The sequence below is a fragment of the Sceloporus occidentalis genome, unplaced genomic scaffold (genome assembly GCF_023333645.1).
Source record: "Sceloporus occidentalis isolate IW3139 unplaced genomic scaffold, rSceOcc1.0.p SCAF_50, whole genome shotgun sequence".
NCBI lineage: Eukaryota > Metazoa > Chordata > Lepidosauria > Squamata > Phrynosomatidae > Sceloporus > Sceloporus occidentalis.
This window is the reverse complement of record NW_028317030.1, coordinates 7,066,757-7,092,757: the sequence shown is the minus strand read 5'-3', so window position 1 is coordinate 7,092,757 and position 26,001 is coordinate 7,066,757. Positions and strand designations below refer to the sequence as shown.

The 26,001-nt window shown below is 41.4% G+C and overlaps 1 protein-coding gene across 1 annotated transcript in view; it reads left to right on the top strand.

Moving 5' to 3' along the window:
- LOC149288791 (VPS10 domain-containing receptor SorCS1-like) overlaps positions 1–26,001 on the top strand; it is a 252,828-nt gene that overhangs the window by 102,219 nt on the left and 124,608 nt on the right. Inside the window, exon 3 of the mRNA XM_089491470.1 lies at positions 15,297–15,396. Coding sequence (XP_089347596.1) covers positions 15,297–15,396 — 100 coding nt within the window. The remainder of the gene's footprint in view (positions 1–15,296; positions 15,397–26,001) is intronic.

The window sequence follows — 26,001 nt, the reverse complement described above, 5'->3', positions numbered from 1 at the left end:
GGGAGTAAAGAGGGGCATCAGGGGAGGAAAGAGGGACATCAGGGGAAAGAAGACGGGCATCAGGGGAAGCAAGAGGGAAAGATGTACACGTGGGAGGAAAGAGGGGCATTGGGGGAGCAAAAAGGGGCATCACAGGAGGAAAGAGGGGCCTCAGGAGAAAAGAGTGGGCACAGGGAAGAATATAATCTGATTCATGTCATTTGATGCATTTATTACCTACCTATTAACTACCCATAGTTCTCACCTGAACTATTCACTCCAGTTAAATCCCTTGGATACAATGTAGCCGATCTCAAAAGTCTGTTTTTGGAAATTAGAATCTTTGTAACCTTTTTTTTTCTACTGAATGCAATATCCCAGAAATGAAACATTTACCAAACATTCTTTCCGTCTCATCAAAAAGCGACGCCAAAGGACACAAAAAAACCGCTCCAAAAAAAGGGGACAAATAAATACAATGTTTTTTTTTTTTTCCTGTTTGCGGTAACTGTCACTTTGAGGATGACTGATAAGGCAGGACATGCGCGGTATCATTATTGCTAAGATTAGACGCCAGTTCTACTAAAGTTAATTAAATCTGTCAGACCCCCATTAAATAGGCAAAACGCTGCAGCGCACAGATACCAGCCCGCTGGAGTCTCAGACACTAAAGGAAAGGACGAAATCCAAACCCTTGCTTGACAGCATCATTAATCAGGAAGCATTCATCCTTTTTTATAAAATAAATAAAGAAATAAACGTTTATCCATTAAAAAAAAAAAACAAAAACAAAAAAAAACATTTTAGTTTGTTAAGAGGAACCAGAAATAAAAACAGTTAAACTTTTAGAACTTGGAAGAAAAAAAAAAAAAAAAAAAAGCTGTAAAAATCATTGGCAAATTTAAACTTACATCAGCGTAAATCACATTTTTTTTTTTTTTTCCCCCGATCTCAAAAGAAAAATTATGCGGCCGATAAATTTGTTAAAAAAAATATCCGTCCGCGTTGTAAATTGGCAAAGTTTATGTGTTGCTTTTGGAAGGAAGCTCCGTGTCAAACATCTTTTAATAGCCCCTGATTTAGTTATTTGAAGTGCTTATTAGAATGATCAATGGTCTGCGTTTTTATAGCTCGAAGTAGGCTTGGGGGAGAAAAAAAAAATTACTCAACGAGTCGTAATACAGGGTTTTTTTTTTAATGGTGGGATGAATATTAAACATTGAGGAGAAATTGTATGTTTTATTAATGTTGTAAAAAAAAAAGTGTGTTTGAATAATTCCCATTTTTAACCCATTAAGCCCTAAAATCATATGTTCTCAGCAATCTGTAAGTAAGTCACTTAAAGGGACCCTCCAGCCATCACATTTGCTTTAATGAATATAATAGCTGGGAGGTCCCTTTAAATTTATGCAGAATCCCCTCCCCCCCACGTGCATTTACCCCTTTTCTCAGATCCCAGCTTTTTTTCCATGCTGGCTCGATGAACATGGGACTTCTATCAAGGGAGAGTTCTCCTGCCACTGATTGGCTGCTTCAAGCAGCCAATCAGTTGCAAGAATTGCTGGACCATGAGCGAGGTGGGCAGCTGCAGCTTCTAGTCTTTACTGGGGTTGTCAAGGACATTTAACTGTCCCTTTCATAAGGAGTTTAAAGCTGCCCGAGGCGTCGGAAGTGGCAGCAAATTCCCCCCAAAACAACCCAAATGCCAACGCCAATCACTGGCGAGAATCAAAGTGTGGGGAATCTGCAGCCCCAGACCGCCAGCTTCTACCTAAGATGAATATTTTTAATGTTTTGAAAGAATAGTTACTAACGTACCCACAGGGTTACTCACAGAGCACTTTAATACGCTTTATTTTTTTTTGGTGGGGCTGTCAGGGACAGTAGACGGTCTCTTTCATTTTGTGGGCGCTCGGCATTTTCCGTCTCCTGAGCCTCTTGGCGACCCCAAAGATCAGAGTTCCAAACTTTCAGGAGTGGTTACTTTCTGTTAGGCTTGTTAGGAAGAACTCCGCGATCGCTAACGAAAGAGAAGATGAAAGGCTACGTCGGCGGGGAAACTTTTAAAGCTTGCGGTTATTTGTAATTAGAATGTGATTAAAAATGCATTTGTCGCGGGCGCCTCCTTCCTCGCTCGCTCGGTGCTTTATTTCTGGGGATCACCCGCTGAGCCGTTCAGCCCAAGGAAAAGCAAACATTGTACTTACTGCTAATCATTTAAAGATCTCGCATAGTTCCCCCGATGTTTAATTATTAGCATGTAACAGCCAGATCTGACAAGAGACAGCTCATTAGGAGACTCTGCGGTGAGACCCCTGGGGTGGTAGGCGCGGGGGGGGGGGGTCTTTCCATTCCTCTGGAGACATCAAATGAATTCATTCAGTGTCTTAAAATCAACAGTACTTAAAATACAAACAAGAAGTCTCAGCCTGGTCCCCCCCAAAAAAAACATTACATTCAAAAAAAAAAAATGTATTACAAAATTCTGCCTTTTAGGTTATGTACAGCAGATAAGAGTCAAAACTTGGGACTGCCCGCAAAAAAATGGGATAGTTGGTAGATATGAGGATGTCAGATCCTTTTATGAATGAAATGTAACCATTCTTAAAGTTTCATCTAAATTAAAAGGAGGTAGCACGGGCTTTAAAAACAGAAAAAGACAAAGAGTAAATAGAATTTCTATATTAGGGGACATTTCTGTTATTTGAGGTCAGATATTATTTCTATGTCATGTATTTCTGAGTCACATGCGGGTCCAAGACCTCAGAGGTAAATAAATGCATCCACGTTCAAAAGGATTGGGGGCACGTGACAATCTCCTGGCTTTTAAAAGAAAAGCAGATTGAAATGGATCAGAAATCCGGCGCAGACGGGGTTAATGTTGTAAATGACTGTTGTAGCTGGAGTGCAGACTCACTTTTTTATTGCAAGAAAGAAAAACACCATAAATGCGGTATTGTGAGATTAGGATTTATAGGATTTTAAGGGGATTTATAATTCCTGTGGTCAGGGATACTCTGCAGATTCAGCACCACGGACAGCACTCTCATCGCCCCATGAGAAGTCCCACAACAGGTTTTTCCTTGAGGACCGGACTTTTACGTTAACATATGGCATTAGCACCGCCATAAAGCATCAGCTCAGTGTGGTGTTTGAGCCGGGGCAAAATGAGATAAAACGGGGTTTTTGTCACCGACTGACATTACTGTATACAGCGCTGGGGGTTATATTACTGTATACAGCGCGGGGGGTTATTACTGTATACAGCGCGGGGGGTTATATTACTGTATACAGCGCGGAGGGTTATATTACTGTATACAGCACTGGGGGGGTATATTACTGTATACAGCGCGGAGGGTTATATTACCGAGTGTTTCTCATGTGCACCCAAAACATTCTCCTCTGGTGGTCTCACGGAGGGGGTTTGGAGAGTAAGGCTCAGGCTCCTGCGATTTTATTGATTACCATCCATGAAACAGTCCTGTAAAAAAAATTTGATATGATTTCACCTTAACACTTCTGGATCTTTCCTAAAGGTCAAACCTTAATCAGTTGTTGGTCTCGTCTTAGATTCAGGAGCCGTATGTCTATCCCATGCATGTTTAATACCCTCACCGTATTACCCTCTACCACTTCTGCTGGGAAGCTGTTCCACTTATCTACCACCCTCTCACTAAAGTAAAACTTCCTTATAGTCTATCTAAACCTCTAACCCTCATATTTTAGATTTTAGCCTTCTTCTAATATTTCCCCTCCTTTGAAACAAAAACCCCCTCCTGCACTCTGATAAATCCCCTTTATGTATTTAAATGTTTCTATCACAATGGAGAATTATCAGAAAAGATCCGTCTCCGGGATTCTTCGTCAGCATTTGAATATTTTGCATCCTAATCAGGAATTGAAAATTGATTTGAACGATGAAACTTCTCCCCACTTAGCTCGAAAATCTCCTGAAAGTATGAAAAAAGATACTTTGCTGCGGCGTTAGTAATAATTACCCCTATAGCCAGGGGCGTACCTAGAGTATCCGGGGCGGATCCTGTAAGTGGCACCCCCCCCCCAAATGTAAAGACATCTACAAAATTATGTTAAGAATATTTATTGCACCAATTTGTAAACTGTATTTCAACTGTAAACAACAAGAAATCTGAAAAAATAAATTAATAACTTATAAGTATAATAAATACGTTTAAATAACATTTACTGAACATATAATAGTGCTTTCTTTAATAACCCTCCAAAAAAAACAGCGTCCACATTGCCCACATAGAACCTGACCAGCACCCAAATTACACACACATAGGACGTGCCATCTTTGCCCCCAAACAGCCCAGCATGAGTCAGCATTGTTCCCAAACAGCCGAGTGTACGCCATCTTTGTCCCATAAACACGCTACCTGTGCCATCTTTGTCCCATAAACACCCTGCTTATACCATCTTTGCCTTTTTGACAAATCAACTATACACCTATGATTAACACAAACACTTTTACAGTCACTCACTAATTCACTTTCATTCACACAATTCATTTACACAATCATTTATTCTTTCACACAAATTATTTACACATATTCATCGATGCATTCTCACAAATTCATTAATTCTCTCACTCATTCAAACAATTCATCCACACATTAATCCATTCATTTTCACTCTTTCATTCTGACTCTTTATTTCAATATTCTTGCTACCCTCCTTTCTCCCTATCTACCCATTCTCATCCCCTTCTGCCCTATCTATCCCTTCTCACTCCCTTCTCCCTATCTACCCCCTATCCCCCCGTCTCACTCCCTTCTCCCTATCTACCCTCTCCCCCCTTTGAAGTTCACTTACCTTTCAGGAGTCCTGCGGTGAGGGTGCAAGGCCTCTGTCTCCCAGCTCTGCTACTGTATGGAACAGTATAGAGTGATGGGAGTTATGATGTACTTTAGAGCATAATTATATAATGAAAAAGACACTGGAAATGGTACAGCATAACACCCATCACTCTCACACATTTACCAATCCACATTTACCAATCCACACATTCCACACATACCAATCCACAGATTCCACGCATACCAATCCACAGATTCCACACATACCAATCCACAGATTCCACACAGACCAATCCACTCTCACTGTCACTCTCACTAAATGATTTCCTACCTTTCCTCTTTTCTTCTTACAGCAGTAAGCTCGTTTTCTTCCTCTTCTTCTGTCTTCTTCGCTCCTCTTCTTCTGTCTTCTTCCGGGTCAGAGGGCACTGTGGGCGCGGCTTCAGTGCCGCCGGGATCTGACAACAAACCCCGGCGCACAACAGCAGTTGCCGCATGGATCGCGAGGGAGCGGTATTCCCTTGAACCAGCTTAAAATCACTCAAAGGAGCCGGAGGTCTGTTAAAGACCTCCGATACCGCTCCCTTGCGAGCCTGCTCCTCCAGCGGCGGACATTACTGTCCGTCTCTGGAGGGGTGCCGGCAAGTTGGCACCCCCCTGATGAGCGGCACCCGGTGCGGACCGCCCCCCCGCCCCCCGCTAGGTACGCTACTGCCTATAGCGGATTCCCAGGAGGTGACGATAGTTTTTCATCCGGCGCTTTGTAACATCGTCTGAACCCCCCGACCCCCCCCACCCCGGTAAGAGGGGAGGAAGTAAATTGAGCGGGCGAAAATTGGAGACTCAAATGTTAAAAGCTGACATTTTGTCCAAAAAATTTTCATGATTGTTCTAAGCGAAGCGCGATCCGTCTGCAAGACACGATTCAATTCACTTAAACACCCGACGGTCGCTGTTAGCATTAATGAAAATTGAAATTGGACATAATGAAGCTCGTAAATTTAACAAAGGGGGGGGCGAGATGGATAAGGTGCCTTATACCTTTTGAGCTCCGAGGCAGAGGATTTTTGGAATTTCATTGGAAATTCGTTACTGACGGCGTTGGCATTTCGATGAGCGATCATGAGATAAGATACTTTAAGGAGCTAATTCATGAGTTAGGGGAAACTTTTTTACAAAGCGGGACTCCTTTGTTTTATTATTATTATTTATTATTTATTGTTTTATATCGATAATAAATTATAATAATAATAAAACAAAGGTATCTGGAGTGGTGTTAGAACTGTGGCTCATGATGGGGTTTCACCCAGACATTTTTTTGTGGCTTCATGCACTATTGTTGGCTCTATGGATGCATGGAGGGGGCAATTGCCCCCACCGAGAGAGACAGAGGCATGCTCCACAAACCCAGAGCTTCTTTTATGTTGGTTCCTTTGGATTAGTTATGGTGTCCGATCGAGGTATGGTCTTCTCAGGTCCATGCCATACTATGCCAAGAAATTTGACTGGTGTAGGCTTTTGTATTATTTTGTCATTGGTGACCCGTTCTTGACTTCGCATCTGTCGCTTACCTGCTTGTCCACCGGCAGGAGTGGCCTCCGGCGCCTTGAGACCCATTCGTCTGGTCAGCCGCATTTTACTGTCCCAGGGCGTTCGGAGGGTTCCCCTGGGTCATCATCCTTCAACTAACCCTCCTCAGCCGTCGCCGCTCACGACAGTGGCCTCCGCACGCAGCCGAGACTCCCATGATTTTCTTGCATCCACCAGACATGTTGACATTCAGGGCTGGAGGGAGGATTTACACCGGGGTTCCGTGTATTGCCCTGAACAGTTGTTTGTGCTGGAGTCTCGTACTCTCTTCCACACTTTCCTGTTCTGCCTCTTTTGTCCGGCTTTTCCAAGGTCCATGTTTCTACAGAGCTACGTATCTCTCCTGTGAATTGATTTTCTGTTTCTGCTGCGGATCCAGGACTTTCAGGGACTCCTGCCCCTCCTGCCCCCCCCCGCCCTTGTAGTGATATCCAGTCTTTGCCTATTTGTGACAATAGGGAGCGCACCTACCTCCTCCCATTCAATCCAACCATACTATCTGCTGTTAACCCCTTTTTTCTTCCTCTGTTGTCGTCGTTTACCTGTCCACAACATAGGAAGCTAATTTATTATCCTGTATCTGATTTGGGGTTTGCTCTTCTCCCACAGTACTCTGCTAAATGGGACACTTCTTTTTATCTGCCTGCAGTTCACGTTAATGTGTATCGATTTATTTGCTCGTGCCCCCTTTGGAGTGTCAGCTTCAAAATCCACCCAACATATGCAGTGCCCTTCAGCTCTGTAGGGGATTACGGTGATCAATCTAGACAGACAGCATGAAGCTGCCATCCCTCAACAATGCAATTATAATCCCGGGCTATGGGTGTCCAGGATGAACTAGACATCCACCTTGGGAGCGGCCGTACTCCCCGGTACACGCTCCCTTCTTCCAAAACTCCTGAAACTTCATAAACATACTTGGCTACTTCAGGATCCCACTTCAGATCGAGAGCGTGGCCAAGAGGCAGACTGACGATGGATCCAGTTCAGGTCTGCTCTCCACTTTATCCCTGGTCTTCCTCTTGGGCACCTTCTATAGGTAATCTGGGCAGGAGCAGTGTATAAACTTGGAGTATCGCGCTAAGTACAGGCAGCATACAAGCTTGGGATAGCAAGCACTCAGTGGCAGCGGGGCTGGTGGGGAACTGGAAATCCACTGGCGCGGCACATGGCAGGAGCTTGGCACTAGAAGGGGTCAGGCTCACAGGTTGATCAGTCCAAGGGCAGGACGCTGTGGCAGGGGCCCGCTCTCTGTAGCCGGGCTGGCAGGGGCCCGCTCTCTGTAGCCAGGCTGGCAGGGGCCTGCTCTCTGTAGCCGGGCTGGCAGGGGCCCGCTCTCTGTAGCCGGGCTGGCAGGGGCCTGCTCTCTGTAGCTGGGCTGGCAGGGGCCTGCTCTCTGTAGCTAGGAGGAAACTGGCAGACCAAAGCACGGCACGGTAGCAAAAGATAATCCCAATAGCAGTCTGAGTCCAAAGCCAAAGGTCTAACCGGCATATCTCAAACAGCAGAGTGCCAAGAGGGCGACCTCACAAGCAAGGTCTGGATCCGAAGCTGAAGGTCAATCACTTGAATCAGGTCAGAGGCAGAAACCCAAACACCAGCAACAAGACCAGGAACACAATGCTCTAGCACAGAGGCTTTGAGTATGCGCGGTATATATATATATATCTATGGCCCCTCGATGACAATGAGATAAAGGTGCGATTCAGGAGCATGCAGGCAAAATATGTCCATGGACAGGTCGAAAGGATCGGCCACCCAAAAGCCACCACAGTCTGGATGTGATTGCCCCTCCCGAGGTCAAGATCTGCCCCTGAACTGAGTGAGACATTTAGAAGAAGAATAATGGGGTTTATTTACCCCGTTTCATTTATAAAGCCGTTCCCTGCTGTTTCAATACACATGAGTGAGGTAGCGCCCATGCGACGCCCTCTTTTACCCCCCTTCCCACAATAAATACACAAACACAAAGTAAATGATATAATGCTTTATTATAGTCAACTATGGAAAAATAAGGCCACGGTGCAGTCCGCTTTACGCCTTCCACACCGTGACACAGATATAAATAACTTTATTCATAGTAAAATTAACTTTATTTGTAAGCACCATATAACATAGTATATAATATAGCAATGCACGAGCCGCACCACCCGACTTACTTGTGACACGTGCAAGCCTTAAAACTATTGTAAACCAAATATAAAGGCTACAAATCGTAACCCTAAATTGTAAACAACGACTGTAAACTACCGACCCGGCTGGCACAGGCATAAAACCGTAGAGACCACCGGCGTCCCCTGCATGGCAGCCATTGTCACGGCTAGGATTCACCAAGGCACAAGCCCAAGGAGTGTCCTGCACTTAGGCCGAGGGCCTGTGCACCACGGGTCAAACCACACCTAAGGTATAGAGCAAGGTTAACCCTTGCTCTATGCCAGCTTGATAACCAACCGCCAAGGAACAGAAAAAGAGGGGTGGGAGGGAGGGAAAGCTTTCCAGGTCAATTGAAAAAGTGAACTAGATGGGGTGGGCTCCCATATATATAGTGACCCCCACCCCTAAGCACAGTAGGATGATGCACACCTATCAATTGTCAGCTCAGGGCCGTCAATCAACATTGCCCGCCGGCCCCCATAGCTGACTCAGCAGATTTACTGAAAAACAGGAAATCGGGAGGGGGAGAGGGCTGCCTGTCGTCCCCTCAGTCATGCGCCCTTCTTGCTCCATGTTCTCGCCTGGGGCTTTCTTTATCTGGGCTTTTAGGGCTGTAGAACCCTGTGGGAGGTAAGAGGGGCATCACCCTGGATCAACCCTGGTTTTGGGTTTCTTACATTCTTTGGCTGCTTCAAAAGAAACCCGAAGGGTTAGTTTATAATAGATTAAGATCCCCCGGTTGCTGTCGGGCGTCCTCACGTAACACGCATCGTCTAAATTACACATACATTCAAACGACACGCAAGTAGCCGGTGAGGGAGAAGTGGCCGCCCCGCTGAGGATTCTGATTTGCATATTTTCGCCTGGAGATTCGTGCTTTCGTGAAAGCGGAGCATGCTGGGACGTCGGCATTTAAAGTGTGGGGGTGTTAATTGGGGCATTTTACCATTAAAACGCGTACATGATCCTTTCCTCGTCACATTACAGGCAGCTTTCCTTGTCTCAATTAACCCCGTCAGCGTATCCAAAGTTTTCTATATGGATTGCAGCTCTCTGTGATGATGAAATGGTTAATTGTGCCTTCTAATGATGGATGGGGCATTAGGTGTAAGAGGCAGGGTACTTGACAAATATAGGAACTATTTTTATTATTATTTATTTTAACACATTTTTATTGTTTTATCTCTTATTCCGTGTTTGCATTGAATACAATGTAATACATGACATAATGTACAATAAATGCACGGATGAAACAATAGTTCATATCCCAGCCACGGCCCACTCCGGCCCATTCTGGCCCCCACGGTCTTCATTCCATAGTTTACACGCGCAATAACATATATTTCATACAAACTATTGAATTTAACACAATTGGTTAAAAAAATTAAACCTCTATGAATCTGAATGCACAAGTCCAGTATTTATATGTTTAAAGGAAAAAAAACGCGCATACAAGGGCTTCATAAAATACACTGAACATGCGCACGGGTCAGAGGCTTAGATGGGATGTAAGGGAGATTTACGTTACTGAGAGGGTGGTAGATAAGTGGAACAGCCTCCCAGCAGAGGTGGTAGAGGGTAATACAGTGAGGGGATTAAACATGCATGGGATAGACATACGGCTCCTGAATCTAAGACGAGACCAACGACTGATTAAGGTTTGAGTCTTTACAGCAGGAGAAACGGGCGACTAGACGGGGGCCGAATGGGGCCGATCTGCCATCATATTCTATTTTGGGGCAAACGGGACATTTGGGTGATCTTGCCCCCCCCTCCAATTTGAAGATCCCATGCCCTGCGTTGGTTTATTTGATGGTGGGAACCTCCCCGTCGATGAATTCTAAACACCGGCGGCTCAACGAAGATTAAAAGTTTAATTTATCTTCTCCGCCGCCCAATGGAATACACCGAAGGTTAAATGTCAAGGGAAGATATTCCCGCAGCTTATTCCGATTCCTACCTTGGCTGTAAATAGCTTGTTTTATAGCTCGGCTGATACCCGGACACGCAGTGATAAATACATCTATCTGTAAGAAAATATACGGCCGCATAATTCTTCTTTTTATTTATTTATTTATTTTTTTATTATTATTATTTTTTTGCAAGCTCGGTTGATACAAAATCAAAAAGCGATGAAGTTGCATTCTGCTGCATTATTCATCTCAAAATACCAACCTGCCATGGGTGCAAGGTATGTTTAGATCCAGCACTAGATTATCCCTGTCATTTTAAGCCACTGACAGCTAATTTGTTTCCAAACCAATACTAAAAGTGCTGCTGTTGGCAAGAGCGGGGAGGAAAAACAAAATACAAACCGCTAAACATTCTTCACCAGCTTCCACAAAAATGTGAGCCAAGAAATATTGTGTTTCATGCGGATTTTTATTTTTTTTTAAATACTTTACAAGCTAATTTTTTTTTACTGGTTTAGACCAGTAAAAAAAAATAAAAAAAAAATAGATTGCAAGCTTATGGGACAACATTCTATTACTGTGCCCTCAAGGCTTTAGGCTGGATATTCTTAGCTGCGAGAGTTGCACTCTCCTATCATTACAATAAGAAAAAAAAAATAATAATAATAACAATAAATGGTAATAATAAAAGTTTTAACTTTTTATTTTAAGGACGTGGTTGATTGCTAGAAGGCAGGGTGTTAATTGGATTTGTTTATCTGAGTGGGGCTTATAGAAGGAGAATAATGGGGTTTATTTACCCCGGTTAGTTTATAAAGCCATTTCCGGCTGTTTCTATACACATTATCGGGGCTTTTAGGGCTGTACAACCCTGCGATCCCCTCATACCCAGCAAACATTCCGACCTCCTAGAAAAGAGGGGCATCAGGGGAGGGGAGAGGGGCATCAGGGGAGAAATGGGGGTCACAGGGGCTTGTGGTCTAAAGAAGTCTCCTAAACAGGGCCACTGGCAGTCTGGCAAGAGCAGTCAATTGCCCCCCAGGGTGGCAGAAGCTTCTTTTTTGTTTTACTTGCAGTTCCACACATATCCACTATATCCACTATATAAAAAAATATTTAAGAAGCTTTTTCAATGTCTTTGGCAAAACCTATTAGCATCTGCTATTGTGTCACATGGCAAACTTGTATACATATACCCTGACAAACACCTGGTTTTGTCTAATTTTGGGCTGATAAACTCCCTTTTATCTGCAGACCTGAAGGCCGCCATTATTAACACTCATGTGATATTTTGGGTGACTTTCCCGGCTCAAACACCACACTGAGCTGATGCTTTATGGCAACGCTAATGAAGTCAGGTCCTCCATAGGCTTTCATTAGTCAGAGAGTCCATCTGGATAATTAAGACCGAGTAATTCTATTATTTCCCACAGGTAGTATGATAAGCCGGGGGGTTTGTCTAGTAGATTGGGGGCTCAGATGACAGAGCGAGAACCTACAAGCAGAAATATTTGAGAAAACCTATTTTCAATCTGATACTTATGATCAAAAAACCTAATCAAGCTGTATTACACACTAAAAGCCCCTAAAAAAAAAGGTGCATCAAATACCTCCAAATACCTTCCCTAATTCTTGCTCCAGCCGTTCCTGTTCTAAAGTCGCCTAAGGATTACCCCCCAAACAAAAGTAGGATGGATTTACACAGAGCACAGAATTTAATGTTCTAACCATGACCAAAAGAAAAATCTAATAGACCCTCTTAGGATTTCGCGAAACGAGGTCACCGGCTTTGTCTTCTCTCATTGAAGAATTCTTATTCCGCGCCTCGCGCTCCCTTTGTATACGACGGCGGGATTAATAGAATTCCGTGACTTTACTTAAACAGAGCTGGGGAGATTACCGCTCTAGAAATGTCATATGCGCCCGGACTGGTAAAGCTGTCATCTCTCTCCGTAATGAATTAATTTATATACCTAGAAATATTCCTCGGCATAATACTGTTCCACCGCGTCCACGGACTGCGCAGGTTGACCTTGGGTGCATTCGAGCTCCTCGGCATTAATAGATAATTTTATTCACGATACGAACCGCTGCTAACAATTTCCGATACAAGTTTGCTTTAGGAGAACAGCTAATACCGTGGCTGTTATATTAGATTTTTTTTTTTTTTATGTATATATTAAAAATGTAGCCTGATGAAATTGCAAATAATAAAAAAATGAATAGAAATCAGTAATTTATTTGGATGAAAAACATTGTAGTAACAATGTTACTAAAATTCTTTTTTTATTTTTTTTTCTGAGAAAGACGTAGAGAGGATTGGAGTTAAATTATCCATGAAGGAATATTTTTTAAATTAAGAAATTATTAAATATTATTTTTAAACTAGTTCTAGTTTTTACATAATATAGTGTTTTTAAACAGCTGCGTAGAAGCCACTAGAGTTCTCGATCTGTTATCTTATCATACTGCCCGTGGGGAACGATACAATGGCTCAGTCTTATTCTCCCAGTCGCACTCTCTGACTAATGGAAGTCTGTGGAGGAAGAGACTTCATTAGCATCGCAATAAAGCATCAGGCCCCTGGGAATCAGCGTAGCTAAATGGACAGGGAGCATGTATGTGTGTGGGTTAGTGCATGCTCAGGGCATGTCCGTGTTTTGATTGGGGTATGTTAATTGAGGGGTGGGAGACCCTAGGTGATATAAGGTGCCCTCTGGGTGACCCCGGTCACTGTCCTTTTTTACAGGCACGGCCAACAGTCTTACCTGCTTCCCACCCTCCCTCCCTATTTCTTGTGTACTAACTTTCTTTCTTTTGTCACAGCTGGCGGTTTGTGTGTCCTTGCCGGTCTGGTTTTGGTAAGTGATGGAGTTTGGATGCTGGTGTAATGGAAGGCTCAATCCTCCCCTAACCTCTGGTGTTTATTGGACGTGCCCACCGAGCTTGTTGGACGGCTGGTGGTTAGCATTGGTGGTGGGGCAGCGAAAGGTAGCTGTCAATTTTGTTTGGACGAGGGGGGAGGTGAGTACCTGTGGTCTGGATTGTGCAGTGTGAGAGGCCGGCAAGGACGGGGTTAATTCGGTTCCTGTGTTGGTTATGTTTTGAATATGTTACGGTAATGTGTTATGTATATTTGTATATTTGTATTTATTATTTATCGGTTATTGTATATTATTCTTATTGGTTTATGGTGTTTTGGGCCAACACAGTGTTTTATGGTTTTATAATAAAATTGTGCTGTGGCCTGCTTTATCCAATTTCGGTCTCCGTGTCGTTATTTGGTGGGTTAAACTGGTTTTGGGTTTACAATGCACGATACACACTACCTACATACAAGCTCAGGGTGGTGTTCGAGCCGGGAAAGTCGCCCAAAATATCGCTTATTAAAAACAAAATGAGATAAAACCAAGTTTTTGTCAATGCTGACCGAAGTTACTGTATACGGGCCGGGTTATATTATTGTATACAGCGCTGGGGGTTATATTACTGTATACAGTGCTGGGGGTTATATTATTGTATACAGCGCTGGGGGTTATATTACTGTATACAGCACTGGGGGTTATATTACTGTATACAGCGCTGGGGGTTATTACTGTATACAGCGCTGGGGGGGTTATATTACTGTATACAGTGCTGGGGGGTTATATTACTGTATACAGCGCTGGGGGGTTATTACTGTATACAGCGCTGGGGATTATATTACTGTATACAGCACTGGGGGTTATATTACTGTATACAGCGCTGGGGGGTTATATTACTGTATACAGCACTGGGGGTTATATTACTGTATACAGCGCTGGGGGGTTATATTACTGTATACAGCGCTGGGGGTTATTACTGTATACAGCACTGGGGGTTATATTACTGTATACAGCGCTGGGGGGTTATATTACTGTATACAGCGCTGGGGGGTTATTATTACTGTATATAGCACTGGGGGGGTTATATTACTGTATACGGGCCTGGGGGGTTATATTACTGTATACAGCGCTGGGGGGTATTACTGTATACAGCGATGGGGGATATATAACTGTATACAGCGCTGGGGGTTATATTACTGTATACAGTGCTGGGGGGTTATATTACTGTATACAGCGCTGGAGGTTATTACTGTATACAGCGCTGGGGGTTATATTACTGTATACAGCGCTGGGGGATTATATTACTGTATACAGCGCTGGAGGTTATTACTGTATACAGAGCTGGGGGTTATATTACTGTATACAGCGCTGGGGGTTATTATTACTGTATACAGCGCTGGGGGTTATATTACTGTATACAGCGCTGGGGGTTATATTACTGTATACAGCGCTGGGGGTTATATTACTGTATACAGCGCTGGGGGTTATATTACTGTATACAGTGCTGGGGGTTATATTACTGTATACAGTGCTGGGGGTTATTACTGTATACAGCGCTGGGGGTTATATTACTGTATACAGCGCTGGGGGTTATATTACTGTATACAGCGCTGGGGGTTATATTACTGTATACAGTGCTGGGGGTTATATTACTGTATACAGCGCTGGGGGATTATATTACTGTATACAGCGCTGGAGGTTATTACTGTATACAGAGCTGGGGGTTATATTACTGTATACAGCGCTGGAGGTTATTACTGTATACAGCGCTGGGGGTTATTATCACTGTATACAGCGCTGGGGTTTATGCTCATGGAGACTTCCCCTTTAAAGTTTTTGGGCTTCAAACTGGCTGGGTTTGGGATGTAATAACGAGCGTTTATCAATCGTTATCGGCGTCAGCGCATGTTCTCTGCCTTCTAAGTCTGACCGTAACGAGGTTAATAAAGATTCTCCGTTTGCATTTTGGTTTCTTCCAGATCCACGGACTACGGGACGACGTACGAGAAGCTGAACGATAAAGTTGGATTAAAGACCATCCTGAGCTATCTTTACGTCTGCCCTACAAATAAGCGCAAGGTAGGAACGTCGCGTTATTTAGGGCTCGAATAACCTTTTCTGTCCCCAAGTCTATTACTGTTGACACAAGGCTTACGGCTGCGGGGAATAAAAATCGCGAAAACAAATGGACACGAAAGCAATTTTGTGTTCCTGCCGGCCCTTCTCCTCACTTGATGGAGCAGCTCGTTAGGATTTTGGAAGCGGAGCTATAAATACACGAGCTTTTTGGAGGTTACCACATTGCTTCTTCATTTTTTTTTTCCTGGTTTCTTTGCCCTATTTAACATTTTTTTCTAGTTATCGATGAATCCTTTTTTTGAGTTAATGAGTCCCTTTTGTCATCTCGGAGGGAGAGGAGGAGACGGCTGATGGAAAACCTTGCGGATTCGAGCTTCAGTCACCAAATTCATTAAAGGATTCATTAACAGCCGTTTAGGGTTTTATATAAAGACGCAGAGACCGGGTTTCCACGCAACCGGGGCCGCTTCTTGACACGTTACGGAAAATAACATTTAACGTTTCAGCATCGTCGGGTCGACGTACTAAGGAAAATTACATTGCATTTGCAAAATTATTTCGCAGAAGCTATAAAGAACACAGATGTCAGGGAAAAAAAGGTAGAATTTTAAAAATAAATAAATACTTTCAATTATGAAAGTCAAAAAATATCTATCTATATTTTTTTTTCTGATGCTGGTAAATGCACAAATCAGAAAAAAACATGAAGTTTTCTAACAACAGGTTTAAAAAATACATATTTAAACATTAATTTAGTTTTTTACATTTTTCAGATTTACATTTTCTAGCTTCCGCCAGCAATACTAAAGAGGGGGCATTTGATGCTAATTATTTCCCATGATCCCTCAGTGTAGATTAGAATGCTCCCATCAGCCCAAGCAGGAAGTTTGAAGCCGCTTCCTGTTCTCTCCCTCCGTCAGCCCGAGCAGGAAGTTTGAAGCCGCCTCCTGTTCTCTCCCTCCGTCAGCCCGAGCAGGAAGTTGTAAGCCGCTTCCTGTTCTCTGCCCGACATGGTTTTAGCGGACCCCGCATGAGCCTCTGGCGCTAGAGATTATTTCCAGCCGCTATTATCACAGATATCTTGTGGTGAGAAGGGGGATTTAAACCATGTGATGGGGCAGCAACATGGTGGCTCTCGCATACAGGACAATAGAATAAGATGATGTCAAGTAGATCAATAAATAATATTAATAACTCATTGATACATTGTATACAGTGGTAAATAGGCCTTAACTGGCCATTTGGCACCCAGGGCATGTGCTTGACCTCCATCCTCCCTGCTCCAGTGGCGTCTTGTGTCCTGGAGTGTGCAGGGCGTCGTTGGGCGCCCGCTGGCCTTAAAGTGCCAGGACCACCTCGCTTTCCCTTGATCAGATGACAGACAATGTGAAATGTGACCATTTTATATCATATAACCATTTATATTTCAACTTCTCTCCCAATAGTTTGCTAGAAGAAACATTTAAAATAGAAGTAAACATGTTATGTATCGGTATCTCCACGGCTGATATATGGAGGGACTGTTAAAAGCATCACGTAAAAGGTCATATTTTAAACGCAGTTTGACAGGGAGATTCCAGACATCGCATCAGAATTCAGCTTGAGTTTGAAGTCTACTTTTTCTGCAAATGTTATCATGCAATTTATTAAGTCACAACGGGATATCGCTCCATTAGTGCTATAGATGTTTACAGATCCGAGATCTTAAAGGTCAGCACCTGGGGATGTCTCCTAATCAGTGAAGCTACGTTAGTCCATGGTCCTCATGAGCCTCTGCTTACTAAAGATTTGTATATATATATATATATATATATATATATATATATATATATATATATACACACACCATATATACACTCATATTTACATATTACCTAGAGTCACCAAATACAGTATAACACCGTAATAGATCATACCATAAAATCAGCTCGGCTGGCTTAGTCATTTCCATAACACATTAATAAATGCGCATAGAAAATCTTTCTTGGTAACATCTAAACACAAACATTCTCTTTTTTTTATTACCCTTTAGTATGCATCTTGTTTATAAACCTTTGGCAACAAAGTATCTCATACCTACCCTAAGTATCGGATACTCTCGGGGCTGGATAAACCAAGAGGCATATAGAGCAATTGCTTCAGGGCCCCTGAGTGATAGGGGTGCCAGTCACGTCACGTGAAGAGCATGCGGTTAGTAACTATTGATGTAGCTAGCACGCCATGGGGTTAAATTAGATTAGAAAGGTCAGCTGTGGGGTTTTTTCGCTCAGCTGGTGTTGCTTGATATCGTGTTTGTGGAGGTAACGTTACTTTTCTGGCTTCAAAGATGTCCCGAATAGGACAGAGGCACAGTCTGACCAAAATTCCAAGTTGAAAAACTGAATTGCCCATGTCCCAAATGTGGCCCCTAAACAGACAGATGTGTGGGTGGTATCCCCACATTTTATTATATTTTTATAGTGAATTTGTTAATATAAGTAGAATTATTGTATATATATATATATATATATATATATACATATATATATATTGTCCTAAGAATGTATAATTAGTGGGGGTACAGTAAATGAAAAAGAAGAAAATTACAGCTAAACACTGCAGAGCACAAAGGGTACAAGAATTAAATAAACATTCCTGTTAGGAACGGGTTAAAAAAACTTGCAACTGCCACCCTTTATACCCCCTTTACCTCATCTCCTGCTAATGAATTAAATGATATATAAAAAATCCTTACGGGAGACATAGAGCCCAAGCTGTGCCTTTCTCTCCTCCCAATCCTGTTTCTAGTAGAATGGTTAATAAAAGCTTTCCTTGCAGTTAAAAAGTTACCCCTTTGCCCCACCCCCCAGATGAAGTGGGGGTTAAATTTTTTTTTTTTTAAAGTTAAATTCAAAAAAATATCACCTTTTTGAAGGGGCACGGACTCTATCCTGTGCCTCCCTTTCCTCTATGCCAGTAGCAGGTGTTGGCAGAGGGGGTATAAATAGCCATAAACTCCCACAGGGCTATTTAATTACCCCCATGACACCCCCCTCAGGTGAGATGGTGGACAGAAGTGGATTTGTGGAGCAAGATATTTATTGCGCTGATAGCAGAGCTTTTTACACTCACATGTAATATCAAGTGACTTTATGACTAGTTTGTATGGAGTAGGAATAAGACGGGTAGCCAAGTGTAAGAAGATCTAATTTTTTTTATATAGGGGATAATATACGTCACTATTAATGGGTCGTGACACCTTTTCTCTACCAAGATAAACTTACGTTTTGCTACCATCTGACGAGGTATATATTCCATAACTTACGGCTAATGCGCGAGGAATGAGACATGACATTCATTTACCTTATGGACCGGTATAGATTAATCTCCTTTTTAATCACGAGCCGTATTACTATCATCCTTGGGTGGCGTTTACTTAAAGCAGAAATCAAACTTTCTAAAAGAAAAAAAAAAGATCCTCCATACATTATGAGAAACGTGATAACGAAGAGACCAAAGAATTTGAGTCAAAATGTTATAAAGTTATGTCGATGGAGATGTTTCCTCCGTATTGACACAAACTTGAGATGCTCCCGAGCGTGGCCGCACCGTAGGGTGGGGTGTTAAGTGGCTATACCGTCTTGGTTGAGTTCTCAAACCTCTGCGTATCTTGGGCCACCCTTTGAGTATCTCTTGGTGTCCACCCCAAATGTAAATTTGAGTCCAGACGTGGACCTCATTCCTCACTCGTGCCCATAAAGGATACTCACTGCACTCCATTAATAAAATCCCAACAACTGATTAAGGTTTCAGTCTTTACAGCAGGAAAGATGAAGAGACTGGATGGATCTTATCAGCCAAATGGGTCTTATGTGTTTCTAGATGCCCTCCACCACTTCTGTTGGTAGGCTGTCCTACTCATCTATCACCTTCTCAGTAAAATATTGAGACCAACCAGAGCTTCCTTGTGCACCCAGACCACAGTAGGCTTTTTGGCAAAGGCTCAGAACAATTTAATCGCCTCACATTCCACTTTCTTCCATTTATCTATTTCTCATGGGATCAATACTATTAGCTGTGGTCCATTAGGCTCTGTGCTCTGAATCATGCCCATCAAGTTAATTTCTAATATCTAATTACAGCCATTATATTCCCCGAGAAAGGGTCCCAATGGCTGACTGCCGATTTGGTTACATTTTTTTAAGCCCTTTCTTCTTTAAATCCAGATTCTTGTAATAAATTCACTATTTTTAATGTTTAAAATCACTCATGTGTTCTGAATATTATGCCTAAAATGTTATGTTTGGGTTTAAAATGGCAAGCTGGATTTCCACGGTGCATTGTGTTAATTAAAAAGGGATGTTACATTTTTTTAATTATTGTCAAAATTTGATAGGTTGCAAAAGTAAAGAGGAGAAACAAGCCCAGTATTGTAAAGGGATTTGGAAAGCACATTTAACTTATTAATAATATGGCAACATTCATTTTAATTCTTATAGTGAAATATAATCTATTGCTAAATCATATTTATTTTCTTCCTATCTCTTTCTCTCTCCTTTCTCCTCTTTTTCTCTCCCTTAAGTCCTTTCTCTTTTCTTTTTACCTATCCATTTCACATAGGTCCCAAAGTGTGCCTGATTTTGGGGGACAGACGTGACTTTCAGGCACTATCAGTCATAGCTGCCCACTGTCTCACTTTTGTAGGCAGTGGGAATCATAGGTCAGTTGATGAGATTTCTGATCTCTTCTGATCGCCTTAGGGCACTGTAAAAGCAATGGAGTTCTGTGCAGCTCCAGCTAAGACCCCCTATATGGCCATCTTGTGACGCTTTGATGCCGTGATGGCTTTTTCGGGGTGATTCCATCCCTATCCACATCCCCAACACAAGCGTCCATATTTAGATACCTGAAATGTTGAGGCGTATGCGTTCTCTTTTCGTTTTTCTTTCCATTGTCCTTTCTAATCTCCTAATTTCTTTTTTCCTTTTATCTTCTCCTTCCCTTTCTTTTCCAATCTCTCCCTTTTCTTCATATTTTCCAGGTCCCCCCCCCACCTCCAAAGCAAATGAAAATTGATTGTCTGCCAATACTGTGATTATTATTTATGTCACAGTTTTTTTGTAAAAAAATCTAATACATCAGGGTAAACATCCACAAATGAATTTTGGTTCGAATATAATTAAGTCAACAAAAAAAATAGAAAATATAACATGAATTATTTACTCGGGTTCATCTTAAATTTAAGCTCTGCGAAATCCAGATGCAAAAGAAAGCTAATTAGTTGTAAGATTTAAGTTCTGCTCGCTCGTTGTCTTTGTGTGGGTTGACAGATTGTATTCACATACATATTGTATGATTTCCACCAAATGGACTTCTCTGTTCTTTTTTATTTCTTCAAGTGTTTTGATTACGATCTTTAAAATAATAAATCATGAAGTCGTAAAGCCCTGCCAGCCGTGACATACCGCTATATAGTCACAAGCACTGTAAACAATACACGGTACAATGGAATAATATATGTGGGATTATGTATTGTCTCTCTCTGTAAATCTCAAACTGGCCTTACACAATTAATGAATGAAAGATCCTGAGCTTGGATTCTTAAAAATGTGAAACAGATTGATTTAGAAAAGAAAAGAACACACGCGGAACAATGGAGCTGCTTTTCTAAATTATAGCTGCTTTATTCTATTTAATTCACTTTAGAAAAGTTCTTGCTAATGTTATGAAGGCTCCCGGCTTCAGTCCCTGTAGCGGAGCGCGTGTATCAAAGAAAGTGACTTGTTATCAAAGTCTTGACAGAAAGTTGAAATTTCCTTTTCATGATAAGTGCTGCGTATTTCGATTTAATGTTCGTTTTCCTATAGTTATTCTGATGTTCTTTTCATAAGAAGAACACTTGATCTTGGTTTTGAATAATGACAAGGTGGGCACTTTGTATCCACCCCGTTCATATATTGTATATCCAATGGTTTGGCCTTTCTCGACATCGCATGCTTTTTAACCTGGATTTTCCGGGTGAGTTGCAATGAGAGGAACCCAGGGCTGTAATTTACAGAGGGCAAGAAGGCCGACCGCTCCAGATGTTGCAAGGTGAGGGCTGCCCACCGCCATTGCCCTAGTGTCTCCTTGTGCTTTTAACTACTTCTAGAAGGTGATGCAACATCATCCCGGGGCATGAACTCTGAACTTGCCCCATGTGCCAACAACCCTTGTTAAGACTCTAGATCAGCTATTGCAACTCACCAGTTAGTAGGTTGGTTCCTGGTGGCTCCATAGGCTCCGTATAGCTCTGCACAGTCCTGGCAATCAAGATTACGTCCCATTGCGGACTGTCTTGACCAATGTTTCATAATAGGGACTGTCAACGTGTGAATCTATGCTGACCAAACCAGGGACCGTGAAGGGTAGAGGGTAAAGGTGTTGAGCTGGGGCTTTCCCACGGAATAATCTACAATGTCACATCGCTTTCCGCATGTTGTGCGGAGACTCCTAGATAAGGTCACAGCTCCATTGGATAACTTAAATTAAGAATGAATGCAAAATTTGTGACGCCTAACAATAACTGATGGACCTCATGTTGTCCACCCTACTTTAACCCCAAACCCACCATCAGTGGTGGAACGGGAGTTCCATGAAGCTGTTGGATCTACCTTCTGCTATAAACATTAAAAAGTAAAACCATGTCTAAGGTTTTTATTTTTATTAAAGAAAGGAGCTAAAAACGGAGTATAACCGGGCATAATTCACAGCGATACGAGAGCAAAGCACTCTACGCATCCCAACAATTCTAGAAAGCCTCAGAGGTCGCAATGACTTTTCAGCAATTTCCTATAAACAGTAGATGTTGATGATGTTAAAACCAACTCATTTTTTATTGAAAATCTATAACAACCAAGAGGCGAAGAACTGGATCATAACACACTTTTGCACCCTTTGTCAGTACTTGCAAGCAATAACACATATTTTTAGCACCAGTTCTGTGAAAGTTCTACCATAGCGGGAAATGTTTAGTATTTTTTGTCTTTTTGAAAAAAAAACCCACCTAGAAATAAAATGCTTTTGAAAACTTGTATAATAGGAACACAACTTACACTTTAAGAAAATAATTTTCCATTTACATCTCTTTTTAGTTAGTTTTTTTAATGTTTTTTAGCATTGAAATGCATTTTAGGAATGTTGGCATATGATGTCATATCATAATTAATTAGGGAAGGGTTGTGGCAAAATAACATAACATATTTTTTATTTATTCATTGAAACTACCTAGATATTGTACCCTTTGTTTGAAGAGGAGACTGCTGGCAGCCTGTGGCAGATCTACCATTATCTGCCTAATTTCCTCTACGTTTTTGTAGCCCCATCCTTACAAAGGCTATCTGCAGTCAACAACTTAACAATAGGGGAGCGATAACTTAATGGGGAGGAATAATCATGCAGATCCTGAGAACAGGAAGTTTAGATGACTGCTCCTACCGTATACAATGTTGCAATTATTTCCCAATTATAAGTTTGTAGTTGGAAACAACCAGGGGCGAGATATAGAACCTTATAGCCATTGCCGCAGGTTCAATTGCTTCTAAAGAATGTATAATCAACAAAAAAGAAGAAGTGGCCTCAAATATCCTCTCGTTGTCAAGGAAATTCTTTGAAAATAAGATTATTGAATGCATTCTCACGTTATATATTTATATATTACTGTGCGTTTATGCTATACATGGTGTATGCTCTTTTATATGTGTTTGGTACTTGTGATCAGATATTTTTTATTGCGACACAGACTGAAGATAAATTCAATTTTTTATGGATTTTTTTGATGTGAAAATATTTTCTGAACTTGTCTTTTTCTATAGCACTCTACCAATTATCGCACCATTCCGTAGGCGTAAGAGCAAAGGGATTTAATTGGTGTCAAAGGCCAGAGTTCATCGCTTGAGGAACAACGTGGGTTCCCTTTGAAAAAAAATTTGGTTGGAATTTAAATGTCAGCAATAGGATTTAAATGTTTAGTTCGGCACAATAGAGGGGGCAATTAGAAGAGGTTATTTAAAAATAAAGTGTGTGAACTTCTTCTCCAATATCTTCCATTTGCTCTAGAGGGTATTTCTCTTGTTCCAATGACCAATGCAAGTCATTTCCGAACCTCTTCTGAATTGTAATCCTATTTACCCATATCTTTCATTGTAAAACAGATGATGAACTTGTTACATCGCTGCTTAAAGAGCTTTGTTTAATATCCAGTTTATACCTGGTCCAGAATTCCTTTCTTGGTTTAACTGGGGGAACTAGCAGTGGTTTGTCTTCTAGAACACAACTGGAGACACAATGTAATTGAGGTCAGTGATGATCCAAAAACCATGCCACAGACGGTAAATACTCAAGGTCTGCAATGGCCTATCTCCTAAAAGTGAGAAACACTAAACATTCAAGGTGTGTGTTGGTCTGTCTTCAAGAAATCATTCATAGACATCTTATATTCAACAAAGGTGATAATGGTCTTTCTCCTAGAACCCAATGTTGGACACCACATACTTCAGGGGGTGGTGGTGGTGGCCTAATCGCTATCCTACCAATCTATCTATCTATCTATCTATCTATCTATCTATCTATCTATCTATCATCTAGCTATCTATTCATTCATTCATCCATCCATTCATTCATCCATCCATCTATCCATTCATCAATACATCTATCCATTCATCCATCAATCTATCCATTCATCCATCCATCTATCTATTCATCCATCCATCCATCCATCCATCTATTCATCTACCTAATTTTGATTCCATTATATTTTATGATGTTCTTATTCAGTAATAGAAGAGTTTCACGCTGGAATTGTATCAAATGAATTATATTCATTTGGCCAGATGAACGTCGGCTAAGCTTTGTTCTGTTCACAAATTGTAGGTCTGTGCCTTGGAAGCCTCTCGACATTTAAGGGTAATCTTTCAGCTGTGAGAGGGCAGAGAGATCTGCAGATTTGTGCCAAACAAACTCACGAAAACACTTTTGGAAACATTATGCCAAACGGGAAGAAATGTTAAAGCTAAAAGTCACTCTAAAAAATTGAAACTTTGCTTTTTTTTTTAAGCACAGAATGTGGTGTCAGGGTGAACGAGACATTTATGTTGACAGCTGAGGACAAACTACTTTTCATAAGCCGATGTTCCCCAGATGACATTTTATCATTCCCGACTCAAAAGAATGTTGATGTATGATGAAGCTGGGACTTAAACATTTTAAATATTAACAGAAGTTCATAAGTTGGACAAAAAGTCCAGACTTTTGCTGAAATGGAAGATTGCACCTTAAAATCATGCTCAAAATAAGCAGATAGCTTGCAGGGCACATAACCCAACTAGTCAAATGCACGCACAAGTTTAACATCTCTATCAAAGGAAAACGTTAGCGCATGCCAGTGTCACAGCAGAAGCTCATTACATAATTTTTTATGTCTGATTACACTTTACTGTATAAAATATATTTATTTCTTTTTTTTTGTTGCAGCTAATATGTATCGATCAATATAGTTTTAAAAAAATATATGATTTGATAAGAATCCACCCCTTTGCGAATGTTGTAGTAAATAAGAGTATGCCACTAATTATTCAATAGCGTATAATTTAGGTAGGGGAAGGGTGTTGATCATTAACCTGCCTTGGTTAATAGGGGACCCTGGATAGCCCCATTCTGTTTTGTTTTTTTTTCCATATAATTTAGGTGTATTGTAAGGGGGTTTGAAAATGTTGCATGTTTCAGGTGAGGAGATGAGACTTCTCTTTGATCATGTATGCCCTCGCCTGAAGATCACAAAAAATGATGGGCACTCTCATGTCCTTGCAACCAACAAAATCTTAGTGACTATGTGTATTGGTTTGAGGGTGCGCATGCAATGCTTGATTTTTAATGAATAGACCTGAACTACAAGTTTCTGGAGTTCTGGGCATTCAGCATCACTAGAAATAATTTTTCTATCATTGCTTTAATTGATAAAATTGTTAAATTCAGCAGAGTAAATTGGATGGAATCTTTAATTTGCATGGATTAGTATTGTAGAATTTATGTCGCACCACAAGCTGTAGAATAAACATTGTGTTGCCAGCTAGAAACAGCGATGTTATTTCATATATATATATATTTTATAAATCTCTTTTATTGGCACGGATAGCACCTTTCACTTTTCACAAAGGTCTTCTGGCTAACGTGTTTAAAAAAGAAGCCAGGATATCTTCTGTAGTTATAAAGTGATTCTGCTTGTGGTATTGAAGTTATCCGTACAGAATATGCCACTCAGTGCAAGGTTCACCTCTATTCCGAGATGTATTAATACAATGTGACACTAAAAAGCTAAGGATTACGGCTCTAACCCAGACCATTACCTCTCGTATTGCAATAACCAAACGTGTCAAAGGCTATCTGACGTTCCATTTCTAGTGAAGACTTTTATATTGTAATATAATAAAAAATCACCCATTGTTACATTGGTCTGCAGGGAGTGGATCTATCACTCAAACCCTACATTTTCCAGTTCTACAAAGCCATTTAATGGGGTTTACAGATTAAAATAAATAATATGTATTGATCTCCTCTTATATGTTTATCATGGGGGCTGCCATCTGACTG